Raw genomic sequence first — 24,069 nt, 5'->3', positions numbered from 1 at the left:
AATAGGTCTTGAGACCATCATGTGAGATGAAATCATTTCACTCCCTCTTTTTTGGGACCATTTTTGTGTGCTGTTTCAAATATGAAATTAGAGAGGCTTTTTTTTTTTTTTTTTTTTTTTCCAAAGGAAAGTGATGAAGGGGCAAATGCAGCCAAGGGCAACCCTGGTAAGACAGCTGCAAAGCTTTGTTGTGAGGGAGAGGAATGAAAGGTGCAGACACACTGTTTGGCACAGAGAATCCGCGGTGATGCTCATAGATTCAGTTAGCCTTATGTTTTGTGGATTTGAAAACCAGTTGTCCTGGTTTGTTTTTTTTGCCAAGAGCACAGTCTGAAACATGCATTTACTTCCTTCTGTTCTTCTCCCCAGCTGGACATGAGGAAGTCCAAGGGTTACTCTCATCTACTACTCTTCATCCCATGGATGAAGTAGATAGGTCCAACCAGACAAAGCTGCTCTGCATGGAGTTTTTTTGGGTGATTTTTGACTACTTGGGGCTTTCCATTTAATCTTTTAACTGTGCCAAACATTTTATTTCCTGTGTTTTGTCCTAGATACCTATGGAAAGCTTTGCCTGCTCAACTCCGTGGGCCAGGAGATGTCTCGCTGCAAGACCTCCATCCGTCGAGGGCAGCCCAACCCTGTCTACAAGGAAACTTTCATCTTCCAGGTTGCCCTCTTCCAGCTCTCCGATGTCACACTAATGATCTCCATATACAACAAACGCAGCATGAAGCGCAAAGAGATGATCGGCTGGATCTCCATGGGGCAGAACAGCAGCGGAGAAGAAGAGCAAAGTCATTGGCAGGAGATGAAGGAGTCAAAGGGGCTGCAGGTCTGCAGGTGGCACACATTGCTGGAGTCTTAATGGTAACCAGGGCAGCCTGTAGATCTCGGGACGATGGGCTGTCTTCCCTCGTTCTCGGTCAGCAGGAAGCAGCTGTCCCGTGGCAAGCATTGTGCTCTGATAGGTCATGTACTTTTTAACCTGACTTTTCTGTATCATCTGTCAGGCATTAAAAGTGACAAGACCTGGGAAGCAAGTTTAGTTCTTGTCTTTCCAGGTTGCCCTGCGTTTTCCACATCCAAATTAGTAACCCTAGGAAAAGCAAGGGCAAACCTACAAGATCCTCCCTTTGCTCCTCATCTTGCTCATTTTATCGTATATCTAATCATCACAGTTCGATTTTGATGCTGTTTTCTTCTGGAGTAAATTCTCTGATCCCTCCCTTATTTATATTAATGAAGTTTGCAAATATTCTTGACACGCAGATAGCTCACAGATAGGCTAAACTGCATGCAGATCACATTTTCTCTCTTTTATTATCTTATTTTTTAAGTCCCAGAAATGAACATTTGGTACCACTATAGACTGGATTTTTCAGACAGCATGGGAAAGCACTGTTGAATTCTCTGTCACTTTAAAGTGCCTAGGCATTATTACTGTTTCTGATACTAACTGATAGTGTTTATTTGGACTTAATACTGCCAGTATTATTAATTAGGCATCCTGTGCACTTGTTAGCCTGTATTGCTACAGGGATTGCATGAGGGATAACTAATAGCAGTTTTATATTGTGACTATACAATGCATGTTTGGATGCTTACTTGAAGTTCAAGGCTTCTGTCATCATGAATACCAAAAAACAAAGACCAGAACAAGCTGCACGTCCACCTTTGTGCCTGAATCAGTCTTTTCTGCATCGTTTTGATTATGTGTTATTTTGTTCTGTAAAAGTGAGTTTCATTCAGAAAAGCATTTCTGTGAGCGTTATACAGAAAAGCTTTTGATCCATGATTTCTCTGTTGTTCACTGAAGCACAACTCAAGTTTACTGAGGGCTCTTGTTCAAATGGGCTGTCTGTAGTATCTTTGGGGACTGGAAAGAGACCTGTTTTTGGCATGTTGAGCAGTAAAGAATGCCAGACCAAGTCACCTCATCTTTGGGACAGTTTCTCCTACAAGAACAGGTGAAATAGGACACAGGGGACTCCTAGAGGGGCAGCTTGCAGGGAGGAGGCTCGATGGATGAAGTGATGTTACTTTTCAGCCTGTTTTGTTATTGTCCATTTTAATCATTTTTCCCATCTCCATGAGTTGAAGTTGTAGAGTCAGTGGCTGGGGAAGAAGTCTTCATCTGTTTGACTATTGAACACTGAGCTCTGACTAGCTGCTGGAAAACTGCATGTGACATAGCAGAGGCTGTGGATTCTCTTGGGCAGTGATGGTATGTAGACAGAAAGGTGCCAAGATATTCACATGCCATCAGCTGCCTGATTTTAATACCCTAAGCTCTTTAGAAGAGGATTGGCGTTTCTTCATTCCTTCTGATGATAGGAAGGAAATATCTTGCTGGAAAGGTTTCTCTCTTCTGAATCACCTCATGTTTTGTTTTTGTCATTTGCTAGTCTGGCACCAGACTCTGTCTCTTGCACCACAGCTGTCTCTTTCCATTCAGTGGTGCTGTGCAAGTTTCAGCACTGGTTGTTTAACCAAAATTGAGCCTGAGTACTGGTTTGCATCACACTCAGGCTAGTGATCACCCACTGGGCAGTGGTGTGGTAGATGCAGGTTATCACTTGGTGTAATGCACACAGTCTTTGTCTGTCCTCACATGGCAGCCCAGCAAGATAATCTTAGTGAAGAAGGATTTCTGGTGTGGGTGAGACAAACCCTACAGACTGTGGCTTTGTATGTTCTTAACACTTACTTGCCCAGGCATCATTTTCCAGTGAGACTGATGGCTGTCCTATGCAGGAGGATTGTCCTCCACTGCCTAGATAAGCTGGCACAATATCTGCTCTGTACTACTGGGGCTTTGTATCTCAAATCAGGATCTAACCAAAATACAACTGCATTTTTGACTGCACTGTTAATTCTGCTGTGTTGCCAATAGGAGAGATAACAAGCATCTGAGTGATAATAAGCAAACCAGTCTGAATGTGGCTTTTTTTTACCGTATGTTTTTCTTCTGGAAAAAGTACGTAAAACAGACCAAATCAAAAGGTGCATTTGCTGATTTCACTTGTTTTCTAATCTCTGCATTTTTTCCTGAACTGCATGAAATGTATATTCAAGTGTTTATAAGTAATTTTATTATCTGAGATGTGTATAATAAACTTATTCAGATTCTCTTAGTATCTTCTTGAACCTGTAAAGTGTCGCTTATGCTTAATTTAATGATTAGCTAAGGGAAAAGTATAAATTGGTAGTATGTTTCACAAGTGAACTGGACATAACCCAGATTTATAATCGTGTGATTCAAAAGAATTATTGAAAGGGCTAGTTTTAAAAAGCAATGAAGTGAACTGATTTTGGGCTTGCATGCTGTTTTCATATCTAGATCTTTTCTAAAGATACAGCACAAACAGAATTGAATTTTAAAGTATATTTCCACTATGGAATATTAAGGTGCAGAGGAAAGCAAGAGACAACAGCATACATAGAGTCTGTCAATATCTGAGCACATGTTAAAACTTTGCTCTCAGATGGAAGCAGCTTCCTGCATCATTGCAATAACATTTTGGCGTTTTGGCCTGATGTTTTACAAGAAAAAATTGAAGGGAAGGAGAAAGGGGTGAAGTGAGGGGGAGCATTGTTTGGAGCTGCTGCTAAAACTGTTGGCACATCCGTGCCTTGAGCAGTACATCTGTGAAGTTCATTAAATTCCTACTGAAGCACAGAGGCATTTATGAATCTTGGGATGAATGGTGTTGGGGGTGCTCATGTTTGCTAGCTGTATTTCAGGATTTTTGTTGGTTTTCTGGTTTGTTTTTCTTTACAGTATTGACTATCTGTGAAATAAAGAAGGCTTAGCTGCAGCTCTCCTTTATTTCAGAGCTCAAGTAATTCTTTTCATAGACAGATTGTATTAGTTATTGCTAACATTGATACAGGCTGACCTTGTGCTCCTGGTCTTTCTCATGTAAATACCACTGCCCTTTCAGTCACTGCTATAACCCCTCGTTTCCTTTAGAAGTAGCTGGGAAGTCTGAATTTCCAGGCATGCTTCCATTCCTTGGAAATCCTGCCTCGCACTTAGCTCTCCGTAGGCGATGGCCACTGGAGCTGGGCCTTGTGCCCCTCTGGCCTCCATCCCCATGTGTGCTGTGCTGGGTCCCTGCTCCTGTGGGGCTCTAGGAGGAGAATAGGGCCATGGGGTGAACAGCTGACCTGCTTCTGGGAATGCTTGGGCGCTTGCATGGCCTGACTACACAGGTTTCCTAATGCATGTTTTCTAAGATAATTTATCTCCTTTTGACACCACTGTCTGGAATCCCCGAAGAGGTTATTTGAATTTTCTTCTCTAGGGGGAAGAAAGAAAAAAGATCCAAAACCACAAAACCGTTGTGTGGGAAGGAACTCACTGCACTGGCTTAAGCCCAGGATGCTGTGGGCAAAGTGCTCTGGATCCGTCTCTATCTCGAGCAGCGTCGCTCAGCTAGCTGCAGTCTGTTCCTTTCTTGGTCTCTCTCCAGCAGCACATCCCTGTCCCGCTAGGCTCTCTGCTGTTATTTTATTTCTTGTTTTTAATGTGTATTGACAACAGAACAGAATGATCTCACCGCGTTTGTATTCTCTGCAGTAAAGCCGACTTTCAACTGATGCCCACAGAACTGAGTACCTCTTTTAGCCCACTGTGCTGCAGCGATAGCTGACTGACGTGCCTGTTTGGGAAGGCTTTCTCTGGACTGTCTGCAGCACGATTTGGTTAGTTTGGGTTTCCTTTCTACCACTGGCATTAATTACTCAGGCCCTGCTGTGTTCTATCACAGGGTGATGTGGCTGTGTGCTTCATGGGGCATGGAGGGCAATAAGTGGAGGTAGGGTGCCTGCTTTGGCACGGGATTGGACTGGATGATGCCCAGAGGTCCCTTCCAGCCCCTACGGTTCTGGGATTGTGTGAGGTAATGTGGTATTTTTAGTGGCTGCAGAGCCCGTGAAGTTACTTGGTGCTTTACATAATTGATTGATCTACAAGCATGAATGTCTTCAGATGTTCTTAGACTTGCAGAACCGAAGGCCGCCAGCTGCTATCAATCATCTCTCCAGCACAAAGCCCGAGGTGGCTGCTTGGCAGAGGAGGCCTTTCCTCTGGTGGCCGCTCATTTCTCCTTCAGCTAAAGCTGGCGCTGGCCTTGGAGCTCACGTGCCCACAGAGCTTTCCTCACTCCTGTATTTGTCATCATCTTTCATCTGTATCATCGCCACACTTCACCTCTCTACCTCTCTTTCACACAAAATGGAGGCATAAAGGCTGAGTGAGGCCGCGTGGCTGTGTCTGGAGGTGCTTGCCCCAAGGCCTCCACGCCTGTGGAATGCGAATGGTGCTGGTTGGGTTGTGATGCTTTAATGTTTACAAGGCTGTGACACCTGTTCAGCCCTGGGTGGACAGAGCTAAGGGTGGAAGAAACAGCCTCTTCTGTTTGGTTCCTCCTGGGTTTTTTTTGTGTTCTGTAAAAGAATGGCAGAGCCTGAAGAAATTAGTATGCAGGAGCATCCGCTTTCCATTTAAAATGTACTGAGTGTGATGTTTGCAACTGTGGTTTGAGGGGAAGAAAAAGCAGCCAGGATTTGTAGGAGAGCTTGCTCTTTGAGGGAGGCAGGATATTCCCTACAGCGAGAGCTACCCAGCAGAACGTTCTTGTACCTCAGGCAGTGATGCTGGCATCCAGCTGATCTTCTTCAGTGATAAATGCAGCCAGAAGCTGACAGGTCTTGCAGCTTGGAAAGAAATACAGGATAACTAACGTGGGCTTTTATTGGGAACCTGGTGCAGATTTAGCAGGTGGTTGTGCAAGGAGTGAAAGCCCTTAGTGGTGGTCGGGATGGGGGTGGAGAGGAAAGGCTGAGTGCTCGTGCTGCTGAGGTGTGGCTTTGCTTCCTTGTTTTCCACCTCAGTTCCTTAGTTCCATTACTGCTGAAGGCAATACAGCACTTTCTTTTTTTCTTTTTTTTTTCTCCCCAGCACAGAGTGAGCTCGTGCCTTCCCGCAGCCTACACTGTAGGTCTTAAGAAATGAATGTGTAAATATTTTGTCTCTCACGGCAGCCCAAGGTCATCTTTCTGGAACAGCAAACAGGCACAGAATCCAAAGAAGATCAGTCCGTCATGTGAGTAAGGTTAGCATCTGCACTTACAAATGACAAAGGCTATTAATCCTCATGCTGTAATCCCCAAGCTGTTTGCCAGCTGGCAGCAGGAAGATGTTCCTGCTCAGCCCACACAGCTATCCATGTTTTTTCACCTTTATGAAGCAGATATAGGTCAATGCTGTAGCCTGGAAAAAGAACTTGATAGGCACCATTCATCTTTTCTAGTGTTCCAATCCCTCTCTTCTCCATGCAAACCACCTGCCTGGATTGGGGTGCAGAAGGAATGCTGCATGCTTCCCCCCCTTCAGAATAGGAGGCTGAAGGTCATGTTATTTCCCCTATGCTCCCACATGGGAGGAAGAATCAGGGAATACCCAGCAGTTGGGTACCGCAGTGTCAATCATCATCTGGGGACCAGAGGGGAATTTGGGTCCTGCCTGCCATGGGGACGTACCCACCCGCAGTCCTGCTGCTGGTGAGGCAGGAGGAAGGCTGCCTGTTTTCCTCATCCCAGTTGTTCTGTTAACACTTTCCAGGTGCTTATGCTTCACACCATCTCCTATCCTTTCATTAATATCTGCAGAGATGCGCTCCAAGTCAGGGCCATGCCTGGCAGCAATATCTTCTGTTCATGGTGCTCAGGACAAAACCTGTTCTCTGGTGTCTTGCTGTCACTGTGTGGCATCTCAAGCACAGGGTTTCCAATTAAACCAGTCTCACCTCCTTCTGATCGGCACAGCTGTGGGTTTTATCTTGCTGGGCTCTGTTCTTTTCTGTGACACTTTCCCAGCAGAGTTTGGCCTTGTGTTTCTTATGAAGAGTAAATGAAGTATTCACTTGGTAGACTTAGCATCTATACATGTGTATATAAAAATGTTATTAGGTATTGTGCCCCCAAGGCCTTTGCATGCAGCACGGTTCAATGTATATCTGACTGTTGATTTAAGCATACCATACTAAATTAGTTGTTCTTTAGTGCACGTTGGCTTCTTTCCCTTCTGGAACAATGCACCATTTCTGGCATGGTCAGTTTTTATGTCTTGCTGTTGCATTTCCAGCTGGGCACATTCTCCCACACATCCCAGGACATGGTATAGCACTTCATGTCCACAGCAAAGCTTGTGGGGCTTGAATTTCTTGTTCAGTTATAAATATGTCTATAGAAGAAGAATTGTTCATACTCTGAAGATGATACAAAACAAATTCATATTCCCTTTTCACTTCTGTAAAGGTTCAAAGATTGCACTGAAAAATTGTACCTTCTATGTAGCTAATAAAGGACTGGAACTGACTGGTTTGGCAACTGGAATGGTATCAGCATCGTTTCACTTGCTACGTGTGGTTGAAAGAGAGGAGCTGAAGTGCAAAACTGATTTTAAAAAAGGATGAAAAATACGATGAAAAGATGTTTGGATATTCAACAGGAAGAGTGATACGGGTTTATTCTTAGCTTTTCATGTACTTGACAATGAAACATTTTTATTCTACTTAAGTGTTAACGTGCATGATCATACAATATATTGCCTCTCGCTAATTATATGCTGTGTTAGGAATGCTAATGTCTCGATGATATCTGACTGGGAAAAAAAGAAAAAAAGCATTAAACCCAGCTTCTGTAGAATTCTGGGCTGAAATTACCCGCACACACACACATACAACCATCCACACCTTAGAAACAGTCTTATTTTGTTTCAGTGAGCAGGTTTTTATCAATAAAATAGAAGCAGATGGCTCATGTAGACATGCAAAACCAGCGTATCTTCCTTTGTGTTCTTATTGTGGCAGAATCGAGTGAATATGCATCTAGGAGAGGTGGACGTGTTTTGTCCAGAACAAAGATGCAGGTGGTCAGTGCATAATGCATAACTGGGGGGAATGGGAATTATCCCCCCCTCCCCATCCTCCTCTGTCTGCACGTTGCCTCTCCCACGAGGGCTGCTCTTGGTTATCTGTCTCATCAGTGAGTGTTGTGTCATCAATGTGTGCTTGGTCCCTTGGGTTGGGGAGCTGACATTGGGCTAATGCAAGGCCAAGCACATCCCAGCAGCAGTGAGGGTCATGTTCCTGTCTGATGGCCACTTGGCCTGTGTGTGCCTTTGAGCGTGATGTGCTGGTGTGTAGTGCACTTCCATCAGGTAGCCGTTGTAACCCATGCCCACGTTGAGACAGGAAAAGACAAAAGCCCCCCAAAATAATTCAAAAGTGGTGATTTTGAGCTGTGAGTGTTCAGAGCACTGAGAGAGCAGTGATGTACAAATGTGGGGAGCAAGGATTTCTGAATCCCCTTCTGGGGTCTGCAAGGCTGGCTCTCCAGGACCTCACTGGTACAAATCTTTGAGACAAACGGAGTTTTATTGTTTTGCTGAGGACTGATGTTGGTGAGGTGATTGGGCTCACTGCGTTCCCTGTCCATTTTTTTCCTAAAATGCATTTAAAATTCATGCTGGCATCTCCCATCCTCAGTTCCTCAGCAAACTCCACATTTTGTTTTGCCTTGTTTTGCTTTGTTTTATTCCCATTATTCTGTTCTCCCTCCAGCTGCATTTTAATTCCTTGCTCAGAGCTGCTTTGCTCCTTGGCGAAGCACCAAGTGCTGTTTTGCCAAGATATCCCTCATGTCATCCCAGCTTTGGCCAGGTGGAAAAGTCACATTTTGAATGTCGCAAAACTAAGTTTTGAATTTCAACGAAAGAGTGATAGAATTTTTCATGAGAGGGTGAAAGCATTCCCACGTCTCAATCAGCCCAATTTAGGCTGGAGGAGCTGAGCTGTCTGCCATCTGTCTCCTCGCCAGTCTCTCCCCCACCATCGCCGTTTTTGAGCAGTTTGGCCAATTTCAATCACATTTGAAAGAAGGGTAGATGGCTCAAAGACAATTATGCTTCTAGAAATTGTGTTACCTGGCAGAGGAGCACTCGCAGAGAGGCAGAAAGGAACGAGTTTGACAGCTCGAGGTCAGCCAGTCGATGGTGAGCTGCCTCCTGGGGACGCAGTGGAATTTGGGTGTTGGTGTTGGGGTGCTTGGTTGGAAAAAAGAGCACAAATGGATAGGAAAACAGGCTGTGTTTGTTATGCTGCTTCCCAGCTGCCTGCTGAAGTCTCACTATCGATCTTTTTAAGTGTAAACAGGTCAACAGAACAAAACAAACCCTTAACACGTTCTCACATACCAACAAGTTTTCTGGTATGATGCACTGCAAGATTCAGGAGGAAAACAGTTCTAGGACATCATGGGAGCTGCTCACCAAGGTGGGCAGTGATGGGCCAGTATCTGGGAACACCTCAGCTAAATGGGCCAGGCCAGGGATGGAAATTGGTCCAGGACACAACTCCTCACATCTCCAACTGCTCCGAGTTCCAGGTATAAATGTGCATTTCAAGTGCATCTCATCCTTACAGTGCCTTCTGCCCACCTGGAAGTCATTATGTCAGTGGGTCCCTTTGGCTGTGTTGAGAAATAGAGCCCTCGTGGAGGTCTGTGCTGCCTGGGAGCACTGGTGTTCCTATGCACACATCTTTTGAATGTTTGGTGCTTCAATTCAGAAGGGCACATTAATTTAATTCATTTGTCTTTAATGATTGGCTTGAGGAGATGTAACTGTTGTGAGATGAAGGAACTGATTTTTTTTCTAATTCTACTTGGCAGTTAAAGTAAGTGGTAATGTTCTGGGTTTTTCTTTTTTTTTCATATTCCCAGTTACTCACAACCATTTTAAAATACATGTTTATTATCATAGCACTAACGATGCTAGGCAATCCTGCTTTCCAAATTCTTAAAAGAAAAAAGAAAAAAACAAAAAAACCCAACACCCTACTCTTCTATTGCCTGCCTGTCCAGGTTTTATCTTGTGCACTATGCATTTAAAGTCTTATCTTTTCAAATAATATCACTGTCAATAGAGACTTTGGTCCCAGTTCACTGTTCTGTTTAATTTCCATTGCACGAAAACAACATGTGCTTCAGCTGGGCAGCAGCTCCCAGCCAGGCATCCCTAGCAGATGGGAAAACTCTTCCCATGGGAGGGGAGGGCATGGCTCATGTCTCCATGACAATAGCTGGGATGGGATGGGATGCAATGCAATGCAATGCAATGGGATGCAGTGTGATGGAGTGGGGTGGGATAAGTTGGGGGTGGGATGGAGCATCTGCTGCACATCTTCCTTCAGTTTGCATGACCAAGTGTTCAGATCACTTACTGCTGTGGAAAGCAGAATTCAGGTCTGCACACGCTGACATGCAGGGATTTGATGCCCCCGTGTCAGAGCAGTGAGCCTGCTAGCTGCACTGTATGCTTCCCAGCACATCATTGTGACTGCTCAGGTCTGCTTCTCCTGCTGCAGCTCCTATGGCTCGAAACGGGGCTCCCAGACTGGAGCTCCCAAGCTGGAACACTTATCCCAAGCATTTGGATAGCCCAGCTTCAAACAAACCCTGTCTTTAGCTGGGGGGCTGTATGCACACCTGGTGGGAAAGGAATGAGACAGAAAGGCTCAAACTGCCTTGAAGAAAGCAGCAAGCCTTGGATTTTGGAAGAATTTGCTCCAGGCTTCTCAGGGGATGGAAATGTTTCCTGTAGCCAGCTGGGGGAAGATTAGATGACCTTTTGGCTGTAGTAAGTTATTGCCAGCTAATAATTCCCATTTGTGTGCTGACAGGAGAGGGGAAGAGGTGTCTTTGCAGCAGAAATTGTGTTGAATGTTAGAAAAAAAAACAATAAATCTGAGGAACACTGGAGTAGTGCATCCGTCGTTCATTCAGCTCCTAGGTGCAGAGTACGTGCCACTGCATCTTCCTTTTCTATCTCCATATCCAGAAGAGAGATTACTGTATTAATTATGACATCTTTGTGAAGAGCTGAAGCATTGCCCAAGTCCTCTGTTCAACAGCGGAAAAATGTCAGATTCATCTCACAGTAAATTTAAAATTACACCAACCTGAACTATCGCTACTGGCAGAATAATAATAAGGCAGGTAATCAAAATCAATTAAATTCCAGTGCCTTCCTATTGTCCTAGAAAATTCAAATCTGAGATTAGTTTGAGTTCATTTGACTTTTCAATAAAAGAAGTGGAACTTCTGAGGCAGTTTGAAATAGGTACGTGGCTGGGTCTTTTCTTCAGCTGCACAGACCAGAGGAGATGTGTGCAGGCACATGCATGGTGGTTCATGCTTAGGACTCAGTACAGCCAGATGCTCTGGTTGGGTATTAGAAAAAAATCCTCAGAAAGAGTCATGATGCAGTGGCACAGCTACCTGGGGAGTGGGGAAACATTAAAGAACGATGGAGATGAGGCACTGAGGGATGTGGGCAGTGAGCATGGTGAGGGTGGGCTGGGGTTGGGCTTGGTAATCTCAGAGGTCTTTTCTACCTTTGTCATTCTATGATTCTGTGACAAGGAGTAACTGGTCTAAGGCTGCTGTGTTGATGTTTGAAAACTGGGACTTGGGCCTACCAAGAGCCAGTGCTGTAAAATTCGGATGAGGTATTGATCAGGTAAGTGCCAAATGAAGAGTTTCCATCATGTAAGAGGGAGGAGGACCAAGCCTGCTACATTCTGCTCTACAGGGACCTTCCTGCAGACCTTGGAGCAACAAGAAGGAGGGGATCTGCATGTATCCCACCAGCAGTAACACCCCCAGGTACCATGTGCCCAGGACCCCTATCTTCCAGATCACCGGAGACAGGGAGTCGTCCAGGATCTTCAGCTTGTGGCCAGAATGGATGTGTTGCCATAACATCTTGCCTTGATTTGGTACAGGCAAACCTTCCATAGTAGAGATGGAGAATGAGATGGAGGGAACTGCCTCCCAGACAGGGCTGCTGTGGCATGAGCTCTTGGAACAATGGTGGCATCCATGGCAGCTGTATGTACTGTATGAGGAGGTTTTCTCTTGGGGAAAGATGCTGCACAAAGCCCAAGCTGCTGAGCTGATGAAAATCAGTGTTCCATTAATATCAGTGTAGCTACTGATACTGATGTGTCTTTCCAAAAACCTTTTCCCATGTCAGAGGTGGCTCACATCTTGCAGGGAAAAGCCCTACATACTGCTGGATGGGAGAAACTATACATTTATATACATCTATTACAAATATATATATGTATGTGTGTATATATATATATATGTATATAGTAATCTCCTCTTTGCCATTATCTGCATATAGAGTTGGGGTCTTTGGAAAAGGAATTGCCCTTCTATGCACACACTGCCTTGTGCATGTAAGATTTTACTTACTCTTTTAAAACTTTTCCTGGGCCTTGCTGGCTGGACTCTTGGTGAGCTTGATGTCCTATCTAAGCAGAAATGCCTAAGTTGCCCCATGCCTCATTGAGCTTCTGTTTGGACTGTTTTTCCATGTGGTATCTCTTCAGGAAGTAATTCCTATTTCTGCCCATGGGATTTCAGAGTGGTACAATGCCTCTTTGGGACTAGGGCTATATGTGTCCTGGCCAGGGCACTCTGATAGGGCATGGAAAGTGCTCAGCGAACGGTCAGTGTGCCCAGACGTAGGCGTGGGGTGAGAGGGCAGATGAATGTGACCTGGTGGGAGAGCAGACTGTGAGTATGCATTACCAGCAGTCCCCAGTCAGACCGACCACTCCCTGCCTTCTGGGCACTGGTTTATCCCAGTCTCGATCTCTCCATGCTGGGGCAGCTACCTGGCATCCTTTCCCCTGCAGATGCTGCTCCACTCTGTACCCCCTTCAACTTGTCCATATAGGACATAACCTGTCCTCTCCACCTGCAAGACACGAAGCAGAGCTGCCCCCTTCTAGCTCCTGCATTTCACTTCCCCATCCTTCACCCTGCTGCAACGCCCGTGGCAGCAACTCATCCCCTTTCCAGCTCTGAGCTGTGGCACACTGCAGCCTAGCAAGCCACAGTGCATGTGTCTCATCCTCCCCATCCCATCGTGTCCAATCCCATCCTATTCCACCCCATCCCAACTCATTCCATCCCATTCCACCCCACCTCATCCCACACCAACCCATTCCATCCTGTTCCACTCCATCTCATCCCATTCCATCCTATCTTGTCCTGTCCCATCCTCTCCGCCCTATTCTCCCATCCTGTCCCGCCCTGTCCATCCCATCCCATCCTATCTTGTCCTGTCCCGTTCCTTCCAGCCTTTCCCATCCCACCACGGAGGTGGTGGGTTCTCCTGCCGGGACCTCCCCTCCCTCCCCGCAGCCTCGAGTCGCGCCAGTGATGGGGAGAGCGTCACCGTCTCCTAGCAACGCGCCTAGCAACGCTCCTAGCAACCGGGCAACATCTGCTCCCGCTGGACCAATCCGTGCCGGGCACATCTGGGCGCCCACCTCCGCGGGCTGCAGCCGGGCTGTGATGCGCTCCTCAGTGGCTGCAGGGACCCGCAGAAGCTGCCACCAGTGCCACCACTTCCAGCGGCAGCCAGCAGCTCGGAGCGACCGGGGAAGGACGAAGGACGGGAGCAGCTCTCCCTCCACAGCCGGGGATCGCCGGGTGAGTGCCGCAGGGCTGAGGGTGCTTGAGGACAGTGTGGCATTTACTGGCCGGGCTGCGGGAGGCTGCTGGCACAGAGGGAGTTTTGTATGTGTGAGCTGCCGGCTTTGCAGCGCTGTGGAAGAGGGCATGGAGCCGAGCAGGGAGCAGCGTTGGTCCTGCAGGGCTACGGGTTGTGCACCGAGGTGCTGCTCTGTCTGCTGTCTTCCTATGGGCAAACTCTGCAAAGTAAGCAGAGCTACTTTTTGTTGCCTGCTTGCTATGTGCCATCCTCGGGGATGAGACAGCCGCCTAAACATAGACGTGTTCTAGCTGCGAGACACACACACACACACACACACACACACGCACACAAGCTCTGTTTTCCTCTATCTTTCAGTGTTTGGATCTGCTTTTTCTTCACATGTTGACATAGGCAGTATGAGCATCTCTGCACATAGAAGTGCAGAGCTGGGTCTGCACACATGGATCTGTTGATGTTTCTCTGCACGGCGCCCTGGGGACCCTTGAGAAGGCAAACATAGAAACACGCACAGTGCAGTAATCCTGTGACACAGAACCCGTAATCTGACTTTCCCCAGAGCTGTGTTACTTTGCAGGCGGTGCGGGGCGGTTAGGGGGGCTGTGTGGTGGGAAATGGATGCTGCTGCTCCAAATGATGCTGTGGTTTCAGTTGTATTCCTTCAGCTTTCCTGTGAGGCTGACAAGAGCTGATGGGGAAAACAGTACATGGTTTCATGAGGTTGTGCTCAGGCTGCAGTCATGTTTTGGCTCAGCAAACTTCCGGGTATTCCGAGGAGCTGTGTGTGCAGCATTTGCTCTGGGAGCATTACAGCTGTACCACTGAGAGGCTGACGTGGTTTTTCCTCATGTTCTGGTTTATGTCTGAAAGGCTGTCCGGGAAGCGAGGACAAAATCTGGGAGTTTGGAATAGACAGTCTTAGTGGGCTCTCCAACCTTAACGATTCTATGAGTTGGATGTGACACCAGGACTCTGTTTTTCCTGTTTTCTCTTGTGCTCATCCCACTGCTGCCACCTGAGCCATGTCCCCCTTTGGTCCCCCCACAGGTGACGTTCTGCGGGGCCGTGCTGCCAGCAATGCTTGCTGAGCCCGTGCGAGGAGATCTCACCGGGACTGCTGGCGTCATCCCAGAGAAACCCTTTGCAGACTGACTCCACATCCTCAGGTAACTGCCACGTTTGCCAACTACTGCTGACTGGGCTTTGGAGCGAGGGAAATGACTGCTAAAGGGGGACTGAGATGGAAGTAGGGTGTTATTCTATTTTTTTGCTGCATTTGGCTGAGCTGTACCTGTTTTCTTGGTCAGAGGGATGGAGGCAGTGGGGCTGCAGGGAATGAAGCGGAGCAATCATCCCATCATTATGTCTCTGTTTTCATACATTCATGAGAGCTATCCTGATGCCTGTGCCTGATGAACTAGGGAGATCTGTAAAGCAACTAGAAGCCCCCAAAGAAGGCAGTTTTAAAGTGCAAAGCCACAGCTCCAGCCAGTAGGAAGGCTGCTACCTTCCCTCAGGTAATCAATCAAGGGGGATTTCTGTGCCCGGGTGGGGAGTGGGAGATCCATCCCTATGCTCTGCAATTGTCATTCCATATGAAACCCATGATCTGGCAGTGTTCCCCATTCACATTTTCTCTGCCTGTGTTTTGGAGCTGGGAATGCCTCGGCGGGACCTGAGGCTGCTTGTCCTGAGAAATGCGGCAGTCTAACATGAAATCAGAGCAGGGTTTCAGCTGAGCACTTTGTAATTGCAGCGTGGCTGAGGTTCATCACAGGTTCATCGCAGGGGAATTCATCACTGCAGCTTGACGGCAGCAGCAAGGACAAGGCAGTATCTGCAGCCATGTCAAAGTCACATCTCCTGCTGATAATAAACACCCATCTCTGCATGCTCAGAAGCATTGGGTTTTCTATTTGTGCAAGCAGGAGATGCTCAGAGATGCTCTCCATCTCAGCCAGCTCTCTTGCACTTCCATCCCCTCATGCTGTGATAGGAAGCCCCATGGGGCACCAGCACATTTCAGGTGTGCGGTGCTGTTGGCTCAGGCTCACCCAGTGAGCCCCTGAGTTTCCCCTGCAGCCGTCTGCAGTGATGCACTGAGAGCAGCAGCTGCTCAAGCCCCAGCACTGCAGCACCACGCTGCAGGGATGGGTTCTCTTCCTCAGGAAAGGTGGGAAAAATAGAGGCAGCCAGAACTGCTCTCTGTACAGCCTGCAGACCCAGGGCTGGCAGTCCCCTTTCCATTTGCCTGAAGTGGAAAAGCACAATCTTTCCTTTCTCTCAGCTGCTCAGTCATTTGCTAAACCTCCTCTGTGAGATGACCTGCAGCCCTCCTGGGACCAGCAGCACTAATTCATGCTGCACGGAGGCTCTATCTCTGTGTGATGGGGGACCCTGGGGCAGGTGAAGACTATCTTGTGCCATTTGCAGCTTGATCATGAAGTTGCCATGCTATAAATCAATTTCCATTTCAATTTAGATAAGATAACCCTCTGCCCAAACATGCCTAATAACTCTGTGGGTCCAAGCAGCGCTGTAATTATTCCCAGGGCAAGGAGTAGGAACGGGCACGTATTTGAAAGTACAGTTAAAGACCTCATGAAGCTGCTCTGGGGAGATCCGGGAGGCAGCAGCCTCCATCCCCTCAGTGCCACGCATGGGATTTATGCTCCCAACTTCCATTAGCGCTAATGGCAGCGGGAGCCGCTGCGCTGCTGTGTGCATTCCGAGCAGCCGGGCTCGGCTGGGCAGGGAGGGCAAACTTCGCACTCAGGATCCACCACTCCATCCCTGGGGGGATGGTTGGCCCCGTGCCTGGGATTGTGGTGCGGCACTGAAAAAATGTAATGTGATTAAGATGTATCTGTCTCCAAGGCTGGCTGAGGCGGAGGCAGTGACTCATACCACCTTGCTGTAGCTGTCAAAACACTTGGCTGGCGAGAATAGCCTTCCTCACAAAAAAGCACTGATTCAATATGTTTATATTTAAACAAAACACGAAGGGTCTGATTCACTGCCGCATTACTACCGCCGTGCGTGCCTGCAGCCCGGCCAGGCAGTCCGCACTGACTTTCAGGAGTCCTGCAGGGCTGGAACTGCTGGGCTTTGCTGACAGCCAGCACCGAGCAGCTTGCGTCTGCTCTGCTCTTGGTCTTTGAGGAGCTTTGTGCTTGCAGGTGGGAATGTGTCCTTTTAAAATCAGCCTTGCAGCCCAATGTTGGGAACAGGGCAGTGGGATGGGGCCAGCTGTAGGAAGCTTCATGAAATCACAGAAAAACTGAAGTTGAAAAAGACCTCCCCAAGTCCAACCTCAATCCATCTGCACTATGCCCACTGACCGTGTCCCTCTGCCACATCTCCATGTTCTCAGACACAGCCTCCTCCTGTCCATCTGGCATGGCTATTCCAAGCAGTTTGCTGGTCCTTCTTCAGGACCGTTTGTCCTTAGGGCCAGTGATGTTTCAGTTGTCATCCTCCATCTCAAGGGAGATGGAGAAGAGATGGAGGGTTGAGAGGTGATGCTCTGCATGCCCTGGGTTTCTGTCCTGCCTCTGCTCATGTTCTGCATGCAGAGTACACAGGCTGTGCTTTCAGCCTTTTCAGTGGAAATCACCAGAGAGTGAGTTTTATAACTTCGAAGCTTGTTGGCTCAGCCTGCCCCTGGGTTTGGCTTTATTCCCTTCCCTGATGGGGCCATGAGAACAACACTTCATCTTTCATACCTTTGTCCACTTCAGAGAAAAACTGAGGAAAACTGTAATCACCATTACGGTTGGAAAAGACTTCCAAGATCACCCAGTCCAGCCAAGCACCTACCACCAGTACTTCCCCACTAAACCACGTTCCTTAGTACCACATTGACACATTTCTTGAACACCTCCAGGGACGCTGACTCTATCATCTCCCTAAACAGCCTGTTCTAGTGCTTGGCCACTCTTTCAGAGAAGAAATTTTTTCTAATATCCAACTTGAACCCGCCCCACACCAGCACAGCTTGAGGCTGGTTCTCACTCTATTGCTAGTTACGCAGAAGAGGCCAACCCCCACCTCACCACAATCTCCTTTCAGGTCATTGTAGAGAGCTACAAGGTCTCCCCCGAGTCCTTGTGATGTTCTCTTAACCTACAGCTTCGAGAGCATAAATGCTTTTCTGCCTATGTTCAGACAACACAGCAGGGAGGTTTTAACCTAGGAGAAGCAGTGTCAGAGTAGTTAAATGCCCAGGGTGCCCTGTCTCCAGTGTAATTCAAATGTAGGATAAAACCTGCCAACAGTGAAGGCTGTGCATTTGGATCACTTTTTGCAGCTGCCCAGGGCTGGCAGTGCTGTGAAGGCCATAGCTGTGCCCTGGCTCCCGAGAGCTGTGTGCAGTGGTCCATCCAGGTTGACAGAAACATGGCATTGTCCTATTACAAGGAGGGACAGTCCCTTTCTGAGTCCTCTTTTGTGAGAGCAGTGCTGGGTCCCAAAGCAGGGCTGGGACACTTGGCTCCAGGCAGGCCATTAATCCACCAGCCAAGGTATTTCCACCCAGTTTTGTAATGTCCTTTATGGCAAACCTCCATCCTCACTAACCTGAAGTTCAGCAAGAAAATGCAGGAAGAGTCTTCTATGAGGATTTGTCCTCTTTGGGCACCTCCTGTGGGTTTTGGTGTGGAAGGAGGAAGGCAGAGTACATCACTCCCTCCTACCAGGGATGGAGAGATGCCCCCAGCCCCTGCAGGATCGGTGTTAATGTCCTTTCACTCCCACCTGCAGCTCAGAGAGCATGGTGGGGTACATCCAGCACCATGAGCTCTCTCTTAGATGTGTGGTGTATTTGGTTCTGTTACCATAGGAGAGATTCTGCACTCCAGAACCAAGACCTTTATTACCCCAATAGCCAAGGTTTTACACACCTCTGTAAGGGCATCTCAGTTTGGAGAAGGAAGCGTGAGCTCCAAGACCTGACTGCGAGTGGCTCCAGGTGGTGACTTTCTGTGAACTTTAAAATTCACCATTAATAACCTTCTGAGAAATAGCACATTTGAAAGCAAACCTCAGAAACTGCTTTTAACAGAGAGAGTTTTGTCCATGATGATGTCAACCTCAAACACACGTGCCTCCTGTCTAATGATCTGGAAACTAAAACCCAGCCTGCGTTCTGTCTGGCGTTCACCAGAAGGAAAGTTATGGTCCCACTGCAGTGATGTAGCACTGTGACACCTCTGCTAGAGAGAAGCAGCTGGGAGCAGCCTGTGGGACCCCCCAGGGCTCTGCGCTCCCTTCCCTTCGCTGAAGGGCTGAGCACCAAGCAGGCTGCGTGCGCTCAGAGCTACCAAGGGAGCAGCAGCAGCAGCACACCGAGCCGGGCTGCCATGGGACCACACTACCACCTAGCGAGAGCTCGCCGCAAAGCTGGCCAGCAGCATTCGGAGCTGGGCTCGGGTCATCGCCTACCTTGGTCCGGAGGGCTGTCACCAGCCGGGGTACTGATGGCAGCAGCTCCAGTGCGGGTGGTCACTGCTCCGGAGCGTGCTTTGGGTTGGAAGGGACTTTACAGCTCACCCAGCTCCAACCCTTGCTGAGGGCTGGTTGCCAGCCAAAAGCTCAGCCTGCCCAGGGCCCCTCCGTGGTCTCGGGCACCTGCAGGGATGGGGCACACACAGTAAGGAGCTTCCTCCTAACGTCTAACCTAAATCTAACTTAAATCCTCTCTTAATCTTGCACAGAGCTGATCTGACTGGGGCCTACCAAATCCATTAACGACGTCGAAAGTAGCCTACTTTAAGAGAAAATATGCAGAAGAAGAACATCTACATCAAGATTACCATGAGTATTGTCCAAAAGTGAGTAGCTTTCTCCTTCCAGCTCCCATCCTCCCTCGGTTCCATCCCTCCCTACTAAAGACCCGTGTGATGCTCTTTGCTCCCCAGCACCTGATACTCCCTGAGGACCGGACTTGTATTCTAAAACTTTCTCTCCAGAAACTCCGATTCCTGGAAGATCCCGAAGCCTATCTCCGTAGGTCGGTGTTAATTAACAATCTGTTGAGGAAGATTCACCTAGAGACAGAGAGGGAGAGCTATGAATACTTTAAGGAGGCTCCGTGCTATAGGACTGCTTACTCTGACTCACGAAAACGGCTGAAGTTTATGGTACACGAGTGCTGTTCTCAGTCACTCTATTATGAAGAGCTGCATTCGTATCGCATTGTGCCTTATTCTGCAGAGAATGCCGTTTATGGGATGGGCTACACAAGCAGCCACCTGGAGCAGAATTCTCAATTGCTTATTTATAAAATGAATTAAAGTAGCTGTTAGACCCACCGATGTTTGTTTCTGAATGCTTGAACTGCTTGCTGAGGCGTTAGGATGAGGCACTGATTGCAGAGATGCCCGTGGTGAGGTGGGAGAGGAGCTTGGACTCAACAGCTTGGGGTGAGTTGGGTGCTTCGGGCACCGCTCCGCAGCCCCACTATTAACCAATTGGCCACGAAGCACCGTGCACACACAGGGCAGGTGTGATGCTGAGGGCCTCACCCACGTGCAATGTGTTGTGTGGAAGCAAAGCCACGGTTGCAGTTCTCTGTGTGTAGATACAGACGCTGGGAATCACTTTGCCGTTCAGTTGTGCCACCCTTAGCAGAAGGGGAGCCCCAGGTAGCAGAGCAGCCCGGCAGCGAGGGGCCAGGTGCCAGTTACTGACTGCAAAGGGACAGGTAGGAAGTTTCTCTGAGGAAATGCTTTGTACGTGAAGGAGTCAGTGCCGAAGGAATGGCCTTTGCTTAGGACGGTCAGAGACTAACTCGCTTGCTACTTAAACTACTATGAGATTTGCAAGGTTGTTACTATTATTTTTAGAATAATTGCATTCACCTTTTTACTTACATTATCTCTCAGCTGGTATCTACTTTGCTATTCTAGTACAGAGCAGAACGGCTCACAGGACAGATTGTTTCTTTGTCCCGTGGCCGTGTTCCCTTAGCTTCATTCGGGCTGTTTCCCCCATACCTTCCTGCATGCTGACCTGCTGTTTAGCAAGGGGTTCACACTGGTGCTAGGAATCAATAGGTAAACAGTGATTTTGACGTGGAAAGGCAGAAAAACAGTGGTAACTTCTCTGGATAGAGAATTAACGTATGTGACAGATGCTAGTAGAAGTTCAGAGGTACTCCTGATGAAGCTACTCAGTGATGGTAATGGTGTTTCAGGTGAAGTGAAATCATAGAGCCATAGAATGGCTTGGGTTGGAAGAGACCTCAACGATCATCAAGTTTCAACCCCCATCTTGGGCAGGACTGCCAGCTGCTAGGTTAAGTACTAGATCAGATTGCACAGGGCCCCATCTAACCAAAATGTCTGATTTCGACCTGGGTATTAACCTTAGGTTATGTAAATATATATCTCATGAGCTGTGGATTGACATGAGAGCTGTTCAGCAAACTGGTGACTACGAGTGGGAGGTTTTATAGCTGCCAAAGCTATATCATGAAAATACCAAAGAGTAATATAAGGGAAGAGATGATGCTCCAGCAAAAGCAATGATTGCACTATAACCTGGGGAAATGTGATGAACGAGCTGTGATGTATCAGTGACTGATACCTAGGACTGCTGAACTAAAACACCAATGGTCCAAACCTGTCCTACAGAGCTGCAGAGTTATTGTGGGGAGTCTGGCCTTGCCTGGCAGGCTGTCAGCCCTACATCTTTAGAGCAAAGCAAATAGAAGAGCACTCCCACCTGGAGGCAGGTTCATGTTGAAGAACAGAATTTGTTTTTAGTTTTGGAAGTCTTTTCTCATGCAGATGTGGCTGATGCTATTTCTGAAGTACAAAAAATACCATTGCTTGACCAGGATGTGCTCAGTGCAGAGTTAGAGGAGGAACCTCAGAGCATCTCAGCTGTGACACTGCAGCTGCTGGGCACGCGTTCACAGCACGGGACAAAGGAGAGGAGCAGGAGATGCAAGGAGCAACGTGAACTCCTGCCCCAGCAGTACAGCTTTAGGGGACAGAAAGCAGCAGCAAGGCGCAGCTTATTAGTGCAAAACAACAGTTTATTTCAAGAGAAGGACAACCTGCAAAGTGGGGAGTGTGAGCAGCACAAGTATTGTGGGAAGGCTGGGGATGGGGCACTGCAGGCAGAGCGAGAGGCAGTGCCTGTGCCCAGGAGGGCATTGGGGGCACAGTGTGTGGTGTGGCTGTTCAGTCAGTGTGATTCTGCTCTGAACTGACCTGGCTGATGCACTTTTTTTGCTCTTTTTGTCTGTTTTTGCCTGAACTCACAGCAATGCAGAAGCTACACTGAATGCTAGGGCGCTTTTCCCCTCCAGTCTGCTCTGTTACACTCAGAGGATGGTCCTGGCCTGAACAATGAAAATTCTTATATCAAATAAAAATTGCTGCATTGGCATGAATGCTCGGTAGGATTAAGGCCTTTAATTTCACCTGAAAAAAAGCATTATCCCACCATCTCGCAAATGATGATTCTTTCCTCTGCTGAACAGGGCAGGCACATTTCTGCCTACTGTGAGCTCCTCTGGCAGCACTGTGTGCTCACAGGCAGCACAGGCAAAAACAGGGATCAGACAACAAAACCACTTGAGTACCTGAGAAAGAGGGTAACACTTTACTCACGTTTTTTCCTCTTGAACAAAAAAATGTTGTCTGATTTTATTATTTCTTAAATTTCTACTTGCTCCAGGAGATGTTACAACTCTTTCTTTCTAGAATGTTACGGCTGGCTTTGATTTGAAATTGAGTTACAGGTCCTCAACTCTAAACATTGAATCTGCTCAAGTTTTTGCTGCCTTATGCTTCGCACAGTGATTTTTGCCAGTGAAAAGTGGATCAACATTCAACCATTCAACCTTAGCGCTTGATAGCCATAATCTTCAGTGATAGAGCAGTACAGAGGTGCCGTAGCATCACAAGTTGCTCCAGAAATGTTTGACACTTTTTGAACGACGTACTGCTTCTATCGCTTATTTTCCAAGCTCCTGGGCACCAGCCCTTTAATACAGCTTCATGCAGTGATTGTTCTGTTTTAGAGCTTATAGCTGCAATTCAGCTCTTCTGGCTCTGATGTGTGAATGTGTAGGTGGTCAGATTTCGGCGATAAGTATATATATATACATATATATATATATATATGTTCCATTATGACTGTGGTAGGAACTCCCACACATTGGCTATGTTTGCACTGGATGCAAGGAAGGTCCTTCCTTCCCTCTGACTCTGTTGCCTTGGAGATAGCATTCACGAGGCGATGCTGGGTGGCACGGACAGACCTGCTCACAGGTAGCTGGTCATTCCCAATAGGGCTGGCTTAGGACAATGCGTGGTCATTTTGAAACAGCACATGTGACTGTAATTAGTGTTTAAAAGAGTTTAGTTCCCTCTGTGCCACTCTCTCACCTGACTGTGAATGCTGGACTTGAGCTGGTGGCACTGAGCAGCAACAGGAGGCTCTGCATGGAATCAGCTTTGCAACCTGACATCTCCAAACTGTAGGGCTCTGCTCCACCATACACCTTGGTTATTGCCCGTGCCTCTCTGTGCACATCCGTGTGAGGCTCCTTATGTGCTCCATGCTCAGCATGTGCAGCATGGGGGCTGCCCTGCCCTATTGTGCTCCTCCATTGCTGAATTACCAGAGAGAAGTGATGGCAGAGCTGCCGCTTGGCTTCTGGCATACATTGATATTGCACTGTAAATGGAACTATTGTTTTCGATGAATGTGTTGAGTATATGGACTATGGTGCCTTAAAGTCCCATCCTCATACAGCCTTTGTACATGCAAACCTGCAGCCCACCTTTAGCTGACAGCCCCATGCACGCCATGCAGCTCCGGCTCTGTGCCCACGGGGCCTTGGGAAGCACCAGCCCCACCTCACACTTTGGCAATTCCCTCTTCTCCTCTTTTCTACACTGCTTTCCTCCCCGCGGTCGGTCCCTGAATTTCTCTTTTTCCAGTTTCTGCCATCTCCGGGTTCCGCACTACCCGCCATGCCTTCATGTGAGCTCCAACCGTTGTACAAAAGCCGTCTCCAGCTTTTAAATGCCATATTGTGCTCTCAGCAGGGAATCACAACGGCACATAATGACTGCTGCAGGTGCCGTCAAGTATTTCATCCGATGTTTGACGTGCGTAACTCTGCAGAAAGGGGAACGCTCGCTTCTGCTGGAATGCATGAGCCTGCGCTGCGTTACACGGTGACTGTACACCAACTCATTGGGACCATGCCTACTGATTCTACGTTGGTAAATGGCTTTTTAATGTTTAAAACTACTCGGGACCTGATGGAAAGGTTTTTATGAAACTGTTTTCTAAAGTGAATAGTAGAAAAATGTATATGTATTTTAAATATACATATAACGTGCATGTTATTAATAAAGGTCTATTTCTATTGAATCAGATGGAGTCTTGTTGAATATATGCTGTTTTCTTTATGAGTTAACATGCAAAGCTATTCAGGAAAGTTT

The 24,069-nt window shown here is 47.6% G+C and overlaps 1 protein-coding gene across 8 annotated transcripts in view; it reads left to right on the top strand.

Annotated features, from left to right (window-relative positions):
• The window catches only part of SYT16 (synaptotagmin 16), a 135,464-nt gene extending 115,553 nt beyond the window's left edge, over window positions 1–19,911 (top strand). For 2 of the 8 annotated variants that reach the window (XM_090141809.1, XM_090141810.1), the window contains 4 exons: window positions 555–13,578; window positions 14,648–14,766; window positions 19,315–19,431; window positions 19,519–19,911. In XM_090141809.1, the coding sequence (XP_089997935.1) occupies window positions 555–868 (314 nt within the window). In that variant the 3' untranslated portion in view covers window positions 869–13,578; window positions 14,648–14,766; window positions 19,315–19,431; window positions 19,519–19,911. Of the gene's footprint in view, window positions 1–554; window positions 13,579–14,647; window positions 14,767–14,907; window positions 15,118–15,356; window positions 18,570–19,314; window positions 19,432–19,518 lie in introns of those variants that run through there. The other 6 variants (XM_090141812.1, XM_090141811.1, XM_090141813.1 and 3 more) reach the window with 6 other exon arrangements.
• Window positions 19,912–24,069: the final 4,158 nt, after the last annotated feature.

This window comes from Phasianus colchicus, chromosome 5 (genome assembly GCF_987193195.1).
Source record: "Phasianus colchicus chromosome 5, bPhaCol1.hap1.1, whole genome shotgun sequence".
Lineage (NCBI taxonomy): Eukaryota > Metazoa > Chordata > Aves > Galliformes > Phasianidae > Phasianus > Phasianus colchicus.
Note: the sequence above shows the minus strand (reverse complement) of the source record. Positions and strands in the feature narration are given on the sequence as shown.